General features: G+C 35.0%; 1 protein-coding gene across 1 annotated transcript; it reads right to left on the bottom strand.

Annotated features, from left to right (window-relative positions):
* Positions 1–1,500: 1,500 nt before the first annotated feature.
* On the bottom strand, positions 1,501–12,809 carry LOC132298756 (beta-xylosidase/alpha-L-arabinofuranosidase 2-like). Its single transcript, XM_059795125.1, has 7 exons — positions 12,406–12,809; positions 11,836–12,123; positions 11,560–11,729; positions 11,370–11,467; positions 10,874–11,224; positions 10,194–10,601; positions 1,501–2,207 (listed from the first exon to the last, which is right to left on the bottom strand). The coding sequence occupies exons 1-7, from the start codon at positions 12,625–12,627 to the stop codon at positions 1,651–1,653; spliced, it is 2,094 nt and encodes a 697-aa protein (XP_059651108.1). The 5' UTR covers positions 12,628–12,809; the 3' UTR covers positions 1,501–1,650.
* Positions 12,810–14,945: the final 2,136 nt, after the last annotated feature.

Below are 14,945 nucleotides of genomic sequence, written 5' to 3'. Positions count from 1 at the left end.
CCCCTCTCTCCATTTTGCCATGTGCAAAGGTCCCCGGCAATTCAGCCAATGTGACATATAATTAACATTCCATCCTACCATGAAAAGATTGGAAACCAAAGGTACTGGCACACAAGGGGGAATGCAGAGAAGAAGGGGAGTGCATACAAAAGATAGAAAATGGAAAAATCAAAATAAAAACCTTGAGATTTAACTACAGAAGAGGGAGTGCAGAGAAGAAGAATATTGAGAAACCTTACTTTAGATCTTCAAAAAATAAGAACAAAAACCTTTCTTACGTCGGATCTATTTGTTTCAACTAAAATCTTCAAGTGTTGGAAACTCCTTTTTCGAAAAGGGGATTCTCCTCTTCTTAATTCATCTTGAATGGAGGATTGCAAGCTTATTTTAGAAGAGGAGGGATTGGCTTTAGGGTTTGGAAGGATTGGAATGGAGTTGGGGAGGCTTAGAGGATGTTTGGAGGCTTGGGACTGTTTAGGTTGCTAAAAGCAACTCCAAAAACGTCTTCCAAAAATTAGGTGGAGGGATTTATTTATAAAGGTCTAGGACCAATTAGGGACCAACCAATCAGAATTTATCTAGAAAAAAAAAATGAATCAAAATATTAGAATTTTCACTGATGCTTATAATGATCATCTTGGAGGCCCCTTTTTATCCAACGGTGAAAATAACCCATTTCGTGTGAAATTTTGAGAGCTTGTGCATAAAATGACCTAAGTTTTATCATGAAACTATCAATCATTATTTTAAGGATTTTATGATGGAAACGTGGAAATTTAAGATTTTGGGAATTCGTATCCATGATCAAATGAGTCCGGTGGCCGAAAATCGATCGAACAATAAAAGTAATCCAATTGAGAGGGGGAACTTAAGGGTTTCTAGGTAAAATAAATTGAATTTTACCATAGAAGGATCAATTTTATTGTTTGATGATGGAAGATAAAGATTCAAGCAATCGAAAATGGGCAGCGTGGGTTCAAGAACCCTAATTTTGTGATTTTTCAAAATTTGCTCAATCGTGTATGCCAATTGAAAATCAAATGGTTTAATTGGATAAATTATTATCAAAATTAATGTTTTGAATCACTTGATCGAATTTGATGAGGGATTATGACCTTCCAATGTTGCTCGGAGTCAAAATTAGGGCAACCCAAGTCAAAATCTTGCCACGATTTGGACTCAATTACCCAATCTAACAAAGGAAATGATTTGTAATGTTGTGAGATGATTAAACTCCACCTTTGGGTGTGGATTTGGAGCCTACAAAACTCCTTTATATTAACCAAGAGTGAAATTAGGAGTGTGAAAATCCCAATTGGGGCTCGATTTAATTAGGGGCAATTTTTTTAATCGGGGTGGCAAAATCGACTAAGAATGATTAGGAGTGAAAATTTCCACTTTTGGGGGTATATATGGAGACTCTGGGACTCTCTGATTGTACTAACTAATGGGCCTTTTGAAGTCCAGATGATGAAAAATAAGCAAAATGAGGTGTGTGGCAAAATGTGGTGTTTACACATTTATCATATTTACAATAAAATAAATACAAATATAATGAGATCACTTTTATAGGCCTCTTCTCACATTAAGGTCTTTAGCGGGCTGCCTTAGTTGCCTTATGGTTGAGCCACCCTTTCTTGAGAATCCTATTTAGAGCTTCACATTCATGGTGTGTTTCTCAGTTCCCACTTGAAGTTGATATTGTCCCACGGCAACTTTTCTATTGCCTTCCTCATCAACCACAGTCATGTCCTTGCACATATTTAGACGGAACTTTACTACAGCTTGTCCCTTTGGTTTCAAAAAGACCTTATCAAAGGCCACCAACATCTTCAGTGGCGGATTATGTACAGGAGGGGGTGTCGAATACAACAAAACAATATGGCTTCCAGCCATATTCCCTTTGTTCTTAACTCTCAATCGGATTTCAAAAGATGACTTCTTACAAACCTTTCCGGTAGCATCAACGGACTTAAGATCACTCTTTTTACCTGAGCGAAGTTTGACAACCTTTGGTGCTGAAACTAGCTGGTGAACAAAAGGAGTGTAACTTAGACCATCCCCAAATGAGTAGATGGTTGGTCCGGTGTAGAACTTGTAGGTCCGGCCAGGGAATCCGGTGGCCTTGTCTGCTCTCATGTTCATGTTTGTCATGGGGTGCTGTTCTGCGTATGTATGTGGATACCATGTCATCGGTAGTCTTCCACCTGCATTGGAAGGCAATGTTAAGTTAAACATCAATTCATGTATTTTAAATATAAGAGAAGCCTAGTGATGTTCTCGATTTCATAATTTTAAATAATGAGCATATATATTGAAGCATGTTTGTCGAATTGAACAATGAGTAGGAGTAAATGAAAATCTCCTAATGAATATAATGTACTTTACTCTTCTATTTGTTTGTATGTTGAAAATTATATCATGTGCTCTGTTCATACAATACATGTTGTACTCATTCTCACGCAATGTATACAATATATTTGTTTTAGATGCAATCAGTTTTATAATTAAATTTTTTACATGGATATATACATGTATTTGTATATATTTAACCTTGATTGCATGCTAATTACTTCTCTCTCTCATAGTTCTGTTTTGATTTATTTTACCATAATGTGATTTATCATGGAAAGTAAAACAATTAATTTTTTTTTATTAGAGGTGGCGTTGTAAAGGGCTAGTCAAATAAAGGTTGGTGTCCTTATCGCCAAATAGGACTTACATGTTTTTATTTTGTTTAAAATATTTGTAAGCTCTAATTGAGTATAAGACAAAGCCTTATAGTAATATATTTTTATTTTGTTTAAAATATTTGCAAGCTCTAATTGAGTATAAGAGAAAGCCTTATAGTACATTCTCTTCGTTTAGGGTCGAAATTTTTGAAGAGTTGAAGAAAAGATTCAACAAGATAAAAATTGAAGCTTTTCATGGAGGATTTTGAAAGCATAAAAAGATCATGGTTTCTAACCAGCCATGAGAGGGGATTTGCACCATTTTTGTTGTAGCGTGATTTTTTGTTTTTAATTTTTTAATTTTTTTGTAAGTAATAACATGATTTTTATTTGTCTGCATATTCACGTGATGTTATATGCTTGACAGCTACACTTAATCTATGAATAACTCTAGTTACGTGTTTATTAATTTTCAACTAAACAAAAGTATAATTAGTTACTTTGGTATTTTTGGATAATTAACACTTTCAAAATTATGTTCGAAAATTTGATTTTTTGAAAATTAAAAAAATTATATATTTTCAAATATTTTTGTGAAAAGAGTAGGATTAGCTTATAGCTCAAGAAATTAAGCAAAGGTGAAATAAATACCTCACTACCAACGACAATCGAATGTGGACAATTACCTTAGAAGACGTACCCTATTCAATTGCACTACTTCTACAATATGATATATACCTAACTAAGTGGGAGTACACTCCGCATCAACAAGGTATTCTCACTTAGAGGCCAAGGTTAATTAGTTGCCATTTTCATTTGGCATGAGATGCATAGATAGTAGGATATTGTGGAAATTGTTTGTCTAATCAAGGTAGTGACATGATCTTTCGGTAGTGCTATGTCCATATTAGCTCTAGTATAAATGAATATATATCTACAATGATTGTGATTATCGATGTTTTCAGTGCATAAGTGGTTTAGAGAGATCCATTGAGCGACCATATGAAAATTAAAGTTTAATTTTTGCTTTTGAATATATATGCATTTTCATTTATGCATAAATGTTTATAAATTTCAAATGTCGAATGCTTTCAATCCACTTGCTTTTATACTTAAGGACAACAAATTAACAATACCAAACTATACTAATTGTAAAAGAAATCTTCACATTGGGCTCTCTTAAGAGTTCTCTTCTATGCCTAGCTTTAATGACACCCAAGACCACAAAGAAGTTGGTTCTAGTGTTGGAATTGTTAAGGTTAAGGGTAAGAAGCAAGTTAGGCCCAAAGAAAACTGTTTCCATTATGGAAAGGAAGTACACTGAAAATGAATTGTTCAGTGTATCTAACAAAGAAGCACCTTAAAATATGCTTCATTCATTCACTGACAAGACATGTTATGTGGTTGGATCTAAAGATACTGGGTGTGTAGATTCTGGAGCCACTAATCATGTTTACAATTCATTGCATGGGTTATAGATCACCAAAAAATTGAGTGATAAGGAGATTTATCTTCATCTTGCTTCACAAGCGAAGCTAGCAACAGTATTAGTATAAATGGTAGGAATTTATTTTTCGAAGATTACCTTGATGTACTAGAAAGTATAAGAAACTTGATTTCTATTTCAGCTATTTTAAAATTTGATTTTTCAGTACGATTTGATTCAAAAGTTTTGCTAAAGAAAAATGGAAAATTTATTTTTCTGGTTCCGAATTCTACTTAGACAGTAAAATGACCAAAAGACACAGCTAAGGCGCACAGAGCTAAAGATGTACTAGAGTTGTGACATACATATGCAAATGGTCCTATGAGTGTCAGGACTGGAAGATGATATAAGTATTTGCATCATTTTCATTAATGTCTGCTTAAGATATGGTTATGCTTATCTTATGCATCAAGAGTCTACGTCCTTCGATAAATCCAAAGAGTTTTACACAGAAAGCAAAAGGTAGATGGGTAAAAGCCTAAAAACTCTTCGATCGGATCTGGAAACAAAATACATCTCTCATATATGGATTTAAGGATCATTTATGAGAAAAATGAACTATATCTCAGACATCTGTACCAAGCACACCACAACAAAATTGTGCAGCAAAAAGAAGGAATAAAACTTTCCTAAACATGGCAAGATCGATAAGGTATTGTTTTAGGGCCATGCCCTAGAGATGGTGGTTTATCTTCGAATCTTATCCTTATCTAAAGCAATTCTTAAAACTTCCAAGGAGTTATGGACCGGATGCAAGCCTAGTTTACAAAATTTGTGTATATGGATGCCCGACACATGCTGAGAGGAAATCTTGAGATGATAGGATCGATATCAAATGTTTTTCTATTCGTGGGCTACCTAAAACGTTCAAAAGGTTATTCATTTTATGATCCTATGTAAAATAGTGTTTGTTAGCATAAATGTTGTTTTCCCCGATGAGGGTTATATAATGAATCCCCAGCCTTGAAGCAGAGTTGTTTTAGATGAAATGATGGATATACCAATCAATCGAGGAGTGGATATGACGGTTGTGTATATAATGTAATACCCCTTTGTTTATTGCCATATTGTTTTTTATTTCCCCGTGTTTTCGGGTGTGGACCTAGCCAACTTACATGTGGAAATTCGGAGGTATCACATACAATGAGACACGTGATATCACAGCTTTAAAACCACTTATTATACTAGAACCTCGACGTAGTAGGAATGTTATCAGGCCACCTAATAGGTTGACACTCTTAGAAGAGTCTTACAAATTGATCCTAGAAGAGTAAGATCCCTCCAGCAATGAAGAGGTTGTGGATAATTATAACTCGAGACTTGGCTGACTACTATGACGGTTGACATGGAGTCTATGTACTCCAATCAAGTCTAGGAGCTTGTTGAGCCACCTACAAACATTAAACCCATAAAGTGCATGTGGTTTACAAGAGAAAAATATGATTGGATAGGAAGGTTAAACCCTTCAAATCGAGGTTTATTGCAAAAAGAGTTTACCCAAAAAGGGAGTATTTATTACGAGAAGACCTTTGCACCAATAGCCATGCTTAAGTTTATGCTTATTCTATTATCCATTGCAGCTCATTTCAATACGAGATTTTACAGAGGAAGGCATTTATATGATGCTACCAGATGGGTTCATAGAAAAGGGACAAGAGCATATGATATGCAATTTGCATAAGTCTATTTAAAAACTTAAGCAAGCATTTTGTAGTTAAAAGATTTGGTTTAATCTGGTGGTCAAATCATTTGGATTTGATTAAAATCTAGACAAGCCTTATGTATATAAGGAGTGTGAGGGAAGCGTGGTGGTGATTTTGGTTTAATATGTTGGTGACATACTACTCATTGAAAATTATGTAGGAATATTGTCAACTGTAAAAATTTATTTATTCAATTAGTTTGATATGAAGGACTTGGAAAACCCAGTTACATTATAAGGATTTTTTTTTTCTAATATCGTTAGAGTAGAATGTTAAACTTATCTCAGATTTCCTATATAGATACAATTCTAGTCAAGTTCGATATACACAATTCCAAGAAAGTTCTCTTAACTTTCACACATGGAATTGCTCTTTCCAAAGAACAGTGTCCTACGACACCAGAGGAGAAAGAGCACATCAAGCCAATCCCTTACGCTCCAATACTAAGAAACCTTATATATGTATATTATGCTTTGTATTAGACTAGATATCTATTTTGTAGTTATCATGGTCAGCAGATATCTGTCCCACTTTGGACAAAAGCATTAGATAACGGTTAAGGAGAACCAGAGATTACAAATTGCTATATAAGGGTGATGATATAATTCCAATGGGTTATATAGATTCTAAATTTTAGTCATATAAGGATTCTAGATGATCTGCCTCTGGATATGTGTTTATCTTTGATGAAAGAAACATTAGTTGGAGAAGCATGAAATAACCTTACATCACAGAATCCACCATGGAGGCCGAGTACATAGCAGCTTTAGAAGAAGCTAAAGAGGTAGTATGGCTTGAGATATTTCTCTTAGGGTTTAGAGTGATACCAATGGCACAATCTCTATAAGAAGGCAAAGCATATTAAGTGAAAGTATCAGCTTATGATAGAGGGTTCATATTGTTGTCATTAAGATTGCATCTGCGAATAACCTTGCAGATGCTTTCACTAAGACTCTACGTACTCGGGCTTTTAAGTTTCCTAGAGAAGTGATAGGTATCAGATGTAATAGTAATTGACTTTGAGTGCAAGTGGGAGATTGTTGTGATTATGTGCTCTAAAATCCAAGTATTTATGTTTATATTCAACATTTTATTAATAAACATGACTTATTATTAAATCAAATATTCATGCATTGGGTTTTCATATTTTGGCATGAGATACATCATAAACCTCAAGTTGCATTATAGGTGACTTAAGTGTGTGAATGAAATTTACACATGGGAGATTTGAGATCACCAGTTTCTTGACCCTTGATATTGTTCATAGTTTGTGATAAAAGTTAGGATGGTTTGTCTCGACCTTTGGAGTAGTTCACTCTAAGTTAATATGTTTGTGTGCTGGGACTACATTGAACTTTTCTATCACTATTTTGATGTGATTCTTATCTACCAAATGCATTAAACTCTAAATTCTGCAAGGTTAGTGGATGAATGATTCGGTTGTGGTCACTTTGATTAACCAATGTGTTAGATTTTTCAATATCAATCCCACGGTATCTTGGGTAGTTAATTTTAGAGTTGTGGGAACACAAACACTCAACATGGAATCTATATTCTTTATAAGAGTAAGAGAATATTCCCTTAATGTAATTTAATAAGTTTGATCAAACCTAGATAGAACATTTTATTAAAATGTTTACTAAATTATTTTTTTATTATTTAGTTAGAAAAAATATTTATTTTTGAAAATTCTTTGTAAAGAATTTGATTCAATGATCATAAGGTTTAAATTGGTTACTCAAGGAAAATAAGATATAAGTAATCCTTTATGACAATATTTAATTTTTCTGGGGATACATGTGGATATTGGGTAGTGGAGGGGTTTCAATGTAATTATTTAATATGATATGGTCTTTTATAATTTAAAATCCTAGAGTTCAATAACAATAAGATTTTGATGATTATTGTAATTAATTAGATATGATAGAGTTATGCTCTATCCAATTAGAGTTGGGATAAGGAAGCCCTTACATACGTTAACTATGTCTATCACGTTATTTTATTATTATTATTATTTTTTCCATACGTAACGGAATAACTAGGGTGGTAGAGAGGATTCTATAAACTTGCCTTTGGAGTCGTAGAGGTAGGCCTATCAACTAGGGGTGAAAAATTACAACACGACCCGCCAACACGACTCGAATATGATACGAGATAAGTGAGTTTGGATTGACTTTAAACAGGTTCGGGTCATAAACAGGTTGACACGATTAACCTATTTACTTAATAGTGTTAGGTTAGGGTTGAGGGGTTCAACCAGTGTAACCCGTTTATGACTCATTTAACTCAACATGTTATAATCGTGAATATGACATATATAATATGTTACCTGTTTAAACCCATTATTATAAATAATTAAGTCATTTCAACATAAACATTGTCTACACCTTATGATTTTTCTTATTTTGAATATTTGGGTTACTTGTGACAAATTTTTTCAATTATTTAATTAAATATTAAATGTCTCGTTTTGATAAACAGTTCACTAAACGGGTTAATACGAAACAGGTTGGATTAATGTTGAGAGTTCTTGGCATGATTATTAAATGGGTCGGGTTTGGGTTACCTGTTTAGTATAATACCCTTACATCGACACGACATGATTATAACCCACAAACACGAATTGCCACCTCTGTCAACGGATCAGATTCAAACTTGATTGACCAAATTCATTTCCGATTTGTTTAGCTAACAGATTATTGGATTCGGATCGCTAACGGATTATCGGATTGAAAAATCCAATCCATTGTTAGGTCTACGTAAAGCTGAAGCTTCAGTGGTGTTGAAGGGCAAAGTGAAAAGTACCCTCGTACTGATGATAGAAAATTGTCTGTCAGATCTTTTTCAATAATTGTTGATTTAATAAAAATCATTACTACAGATCCTAAAAATATTTAAACCGCTTACATTTTCCCTTCAGTTGTCACCATGGTTATCAAAATCGCGATTTTGAGTCGTAGAATCGCACGATCCTATGATTCAGAACTCAAAATCGATCCAAATCTAAGCAAAATCGCTCAATTGGTAGAATCGGGGGTAGAATCGGTAGAATCGTTGGTAGAATCATAGAATCGCACGATTCTATGCGATTCCATCGATTCTACTTGATTTCTTGTTTGAGACCTTTTTTTGTTGGCTGGTTCCTTCTTTTGATGGATGGGATACAAAATAAGAAAGCATCTTGCAAAGGAACGCGATTGGAGGCTTACCTAGCTATGAAGGAATGGGAAAATGGCTTCGTTGCATCTTAGCCGCCACCTAAACCATCGGACTAAGTGATGATGATATATAGGAGGCATCTTTCTTTTCTTTTTCTTGGTTGCCGACAAGCATGTGGTAGTTTCCGTCGCTGTTGTCCGGCTCCTCTCATCTGTTCTTTTGGTGAAATATTCCATCGTTGTTGGCTGCTACCTCCCTCTCAAGCTCTCACCTGTTCTTTTGGTGGAGGATTGCTAGGGTTACTAGGCCTCACAATAAGTGGGCTTAAGGTTGTGGCTCATGTTACCTAGTTGTTTGGGTTTCTTCGGCTTTGGGCCAGCTTTGGCCCATGCTGAACAATGTAATTATTATTTCTCTTTATATAAAATTTGCTTAACATTCCAAAATTAAAAAAAGAAAAAGAAAAGTCACTCTTAAAGATTTATCTTGCCCGGCATCATTATACTCCTCTAGAACTGATTTGTATATTTGTTTTGGGGCCTTTGGAAAGTTTGCTTCAGCCCAAGCTGTAGCTCATGTACATTATCAATGTCTAGAATATTTCAGGGAAAAAAGCCATTGATTTGTATTTTTTTTTGGAGCCTTTGGGCCAGTTTGCTTCAGCCGAAACGATAGCTTGTATACATATATATCTTTATTATTTATAAAACTTTTATAACCTTCCACCAAAAAAAATGCCCATCACACTTTGGTTGGAATTATTTTTCCATTCTGATTTTTATTTTATATTATATTCAAATTTAGAATTATTATTATTATTATTATTATTATTATTATTATTGATATTTTGGCCTTATTATGGCTATATTTTACACATATTATTGTTTAAGTAACTAATTTTAATTATTTTTTTACATTTTGGTAGAATCTTACGATTTACGATCCGATTCTACGATTCCGATTCTACGGAGTCCAAAACGATTTTACTTAAAATCCCGATTTTAACAACCTTGGTTGTCACTTATCATTAATAGAAAATTAATTGAACCCCATTCTTTTTTCTTTCTTTTTTTGGGTATGTAATTGAGCTCTGGGAACAATAAGTGAATTCAAAAGCAAATGGAAGTTGGGATAAGTAATTTGCAAAAATAAAGAAGAGTGTAGCAGACATACTTGGATTGTAACGGCCGAAGATCACATCTGCAATGGCTCCACCACCATGTTGACCTGGGTAACCAGCCCAAAGGATGCTTGGTATTTTGTTATTATCCTTACAGAACTGAATATCCATGCCACCTCCAGACATCACAACAAGAATGACAGGTCCCTTGGCTGCATTCGCAACTTCAAAAATCAATTGTGGTTGCTTTCCTGGAAGATTAATATCAACCCTATCTTTGGCCTCTGCTTCAATAGATAGATCGGCACCCACTACCAGAACAACAGCGTCTGCTTCGGCTGCTGCTTTCTTAGCTTCATCAATTTGTGGCGCGTCACATGGTACATTGCAGCCAGGCACATACGTAGTTTTTACCGACTCTGACAGACCTTTCAGGGGGCTTACATAAGAGCAAGGAATGCCTGCAATGTATTAACTAAACATGATTCAGGATGTCGATAAGTGGTGATTTTGAAATTCAAATACTTAGACAGTAGAGATGCTTAGGAACAGTCTTGTGACAAAATGCAACATTGTGAAATAACGATGCAACGCAGTTGTTGCATAACGGACTCAAAAGTGAATTAGTTGCATAAGCGAAGTAAAGGCACAGTACAGACAACAGGTTGAAACGACACAGGAGAGGATTCGGGGTTCAAGATTGCTATGTTATTTTGCATTAGTGTCAGTATACCTGCATAGTTGCCTATCATGGGTTCTGTGGCATTGCCATGGGGCCCAATTACTGCCAAGTTCTTGATAGCAGAGGGGTTTAGAGGAAGTGAGCCTGGATTGTTCTTCAGCAACACAATTCCTTGCCTAGCCGTTTCACGAGCCATTTCCTGGACCGCTGGGGTGCACACATCCTTGGCGCCTAGCTTCCCGTATGGACTCTTGCTGGGGTGTCCATCAAAGAACCCAAGTCGCATCAATGATACTAAATTGTTTGTGATAGCCCTATCAATTTCTGGCTCCTTTACTAATCCAGCTTTCACTGCATTTTCGGTGTGTTTGAGTAGGAAGTCTCCACAGTCCAGATCCAACCCTGTTGGATTAAAACAGTTAATAAACATTTATTGTGCGCAACTATTTAAGTGATTTTCTAGTGGGTCACTATGTGTCGGTATTTAATCAGTTGGTGATACCATGTCATTAATACAACCAAGGCAGTAATGTCAAAATGTAGTCACCTGAATTTATAGCCAAAGCTGCAGCCTCCTCTGGTGTTTTAGTGTAGTTTTGGTCTTTGAAATACACATCCACTGAATCACAATCCGAAACTATGTATCTGCAGCATAAGAAAAAAAAAACCGCGTATTTGTGACATTTTGATGATGATAACACTACTGCTTGTGGAGATAGCATAAATGATTGAATTACCCATTTAATTTCCATTGGCCTCGGACTACATCTTTCAGTAGTTTAGGGTCAGCACAGGTTGGTATGCCGTTAACTTGGTTGTAGGAACACATGACACTGGCGGCATTCCCATCTTGAACACAGCTCCTGAATGGGGGCTGATATGTCTCTTCCATATCTTGCTTTGATACCTAACTCATCACCACAACAAATGAAAAATGATTAATGAAGAAACACATACATATATATGTCACATAGACAAAACAAAACATAACTAATCATTGAAAATATACGTACCACAGCATTGAATTTGTATCGAGTAACACCATTCCAATCATCTACATCATATGCTGTCAAGTGCTTACAGCAAGCCGCGACCTTGAGCTTTTCGGGGTTTTTTTCATCGGTCTTTTGTAGACCTCTAACATAAGCTGCTCCGAATTTGCTTGTCAGCAATGGATCCTCCCCCGGAGTTTCCATGCCTCGTCCCCATCTCGGGTCTCTGAATATGTTGATGTTTGGGGACCAATAGGTCAGACCACCTACACCAACATTGTACATTGCTCTGGCTTCAGTCGCAACCACCTGCACAAGTAGTGACAAATTATCTTTAAAAATGACCATGTCAAAATTAAGCAAACCATATTGACGAGTGATACTTACAACGAACACTGGCAGTGAATTGTCTAACCGAATAGTTTTTTATCAGTTATTTATGCTAAATACAAATAGGTAGAGAGCCTAACTTACTTATTTATTGCATAAATGACCAATTAAAAGTAATAGGCCTATCAATTTACTGCAAGTATTCGGTGTAAGAATCATTTTCCAACCATATTAGAATGAGTAATGAGTTCGGTAATTTACGCTTCCAACGGCTTCAAACAGCGAAACGTTGAAAGTAGCTCCCATGGTGATAGGTGTAGGGAAACTAGTAGCTGCAAGAACAGGATCAACAAAACGTGTCCCGGGACCGGTGTTGGAGACTCCATGCAAGGCCTCTGACCACCACTCGTATGATGGGAATCCAATTCTACTCAAATCCCCTGTTCTGCTCACCAAGTTTGAAATTTTCTCCGGCAATGTCATCCTCTTCACCAAATCCGCCACTCTCTCGGCAATCGGCTTCTTCTGGTCACAGAAGGCAAACTTAGCCAGCTCTGGATTCGCATCGACATCACAGCCATACACAAGTTTTGCTGGTGGTGGTGGTGGTGTCTGTGCAAAAGCTAGGGTTGAGCTCAAGAAAATGAAAGTGACAAATATTTTATGGGAAGAAGCCATGGTTGTGACCTCTAAGAAACAAAGTGCAGCTATGAAGTTTTATATATATATATATATTTATCTGAAAGCTAAATGTGGCTGAATTTTAGGCAAACAAATGGATGGAAAAAACAGATGTTACTCCTGGAAAAGGGGAAACCATTGGAATAATTGGCACAGAAAAAATGTTATTGCTGCTAACAAAAAGATATATACATGGTCCTAGCTGTTTTGATTCAATAATAGTTTCTCACCACTATGAAACTAGGATAAATTTAGTAGATTCCAAATTTATCTTTTTGTATGATTAACTTATCTTTTCTTTTCTTTATTTATTTATTTTTTTTTCAATACATCAAAATTTGAACAAATTATACCAATTAACCAGTGAATGAAGATAAAGAAGTTATTACTACTAGAAAGGAAGCACCACCAAATTTATCTCTTGTATCTTAATTTTAGTTGCTTTCAAAATTCCTTTCAGTGACATACTCTTTTAATTTTTTCTTTTCTTTTCTTTTTCTTTTTTCATTTCACTACATGTATAATTAGCAAATATTATCAATAAATAAAAAACAAACAAACAAAAAGAATAAGAAACTCCGGGAAAAAAACTCATTTATTTCAGATGAATTTATTACTATGTTATACAACACATATAGTCTAAACTAATTTAAGGGTTTAGAGCAAGTGGTAATTCTCTTCTTCAGAAATGCATTGTTGAGAGTTCAAGTGTCCATTTAGGGCAAATTGGTGCATGTATGAGATTTAGGAAAAATTGGTGCATCTGTGAGATGAAACTACTAGTAAGTTTTAGGGTGACAGAGATCGAAAAACTATAAGAAAATCTTGAAAGCAATATATTTTTAAATGGTTCAATGCAATAATCCAAAATTGGGCTCAATTAGGCTTGACTAGCTAACAAATAGTTATTCTACTCTACCTGTTTAGGCCTTCATTGTATAATCTCGTCTTGGAGTTATCTTTGCCTGTTCAAACTAAAATGATTAATTAGGACTTGCTTGGTTTGTCACACAAACAACAATTCTTAAAAATTAAGAATATAGAAAATATTTTTGGATAATCATTACAGACAATTTTCTAAAAACAAACCATTTTTTTGCTAAATTTTAATAAGATAGTTCCCAAAAATTGCCAACAACCAAGCATATTTTCCTATAGTTTTTCAATGCTATTCTACTCGATTTTGTAAAGTTGAATCTAATTGATAAAAATTTTATCTCATACAATGAATAAATTAAGTATGGTTCCATTTGATCTTTTTCTCCTTGATTGGATCTTATACGGGGTTTTGTGTGTCGGAATGTCTTGCGGTTGTAGTTTTGGAGTGGTTGTCGTACTAGTGGTCAGACCTTTCAGTCTCTCCAGTTTGATGCATTCTCCCATGATGATTTCATTTGTAGAGTGCTGGGCTCTGTTTCTTCCACAAATTTGGAGCCTGTTCTTAATTTATTTGCTTTACTTCAAGATTTGTATGTCTTTTCTGGCTTAGTTTTATGCCTTTATACTACCATCTTGACTTGAAGTCTTTGTGCCTTTGAATGACTAAAAAAAAAAAAGAAGAAGAAAAAGAAGAAGAATGGTTCCATTTACTAAATCACATGAATATAAACTCCAACTAAACACCTCCGCTTGAAAAGTAGGTCTAAATAGAATTCTTCAACTCAAATATTCTTGATTCTAACCCTAAAAGGGTTGATGTAGTTGGAAAAGATTTGGGTCTGAAGCCTCATGAAGCTTAAGATTTCAAGTTCGATTCCACTTATGTACAAGAATTTTTTGGGACCACGACCTTGGACATAATTCTCCGATCCATGTGGGAGGTTCACCTTACACAGATCCTGTAGATTACTCGGGACTTTGGACATTAGGTTTTCAAAAAATATATATATTCTTAATTCTAACCTTCTAAAAATATAAAATGCACAAATGGCATGTATATGATACAGAGTTAGGATCAGAACGAGGTGTCAAAAGTTGAACTCAACTTTCCAATAACTTTTATAAATTTATAATTTAAAATAGGATAAAGTGCAATAAACCTCCCTTCAACTATATTCCAATTGCAAATAACCCCTCTCAACTATAGTCTTGGTTTTTCCGGTCATCTCCTATCACCAGAA

The sequence above is a fragment of the Cornus florida genome, unplaced genomic scaffold, assembly GCF_030987335.1.
Source record: "Cornus florida cultivar Cherokee Brave unplaced genomic scaffold, ASM3098733v1 CherokeeBrave_3.0.0_Hap2_Chr03, whole genome shotgun sequence".
Taxonomy (NCBI): Eukaryota; Viridiplantae; Streptophyta; class Magnoliopsida; order Cornales; family Cornaceae; genus Cornus; species Cornus florida.
This window is presented reverse-complemented; position numbering and strand designations above follow the sequence as displayed.

Excerpts from the sequence above, each read along its gene's own strand:
- LOC132298756 (XM_059795125.1), bottom strand. The coding sequence starts at position 12,627 with ATGACATTGCCGGAGAAAATTTCAAACTTGGTGAGCAGAACAGGGGAT. Across the intron at positions 12,124-12,405 it reads TGTTTGAAGCCGTTGGAAGC|GTGGTTGCGACTGAAGCCAG; the intron begins GTAAATTACCGA and ends CTACTTGTGCAG. Across the intron at positions 10,602-10,873 it reads CATGATAGGCAACTATGCAG|GCATTCCTTGCTCTTATGTA; the intron begins GTATACTGACAC and ends AATACATTGCAG.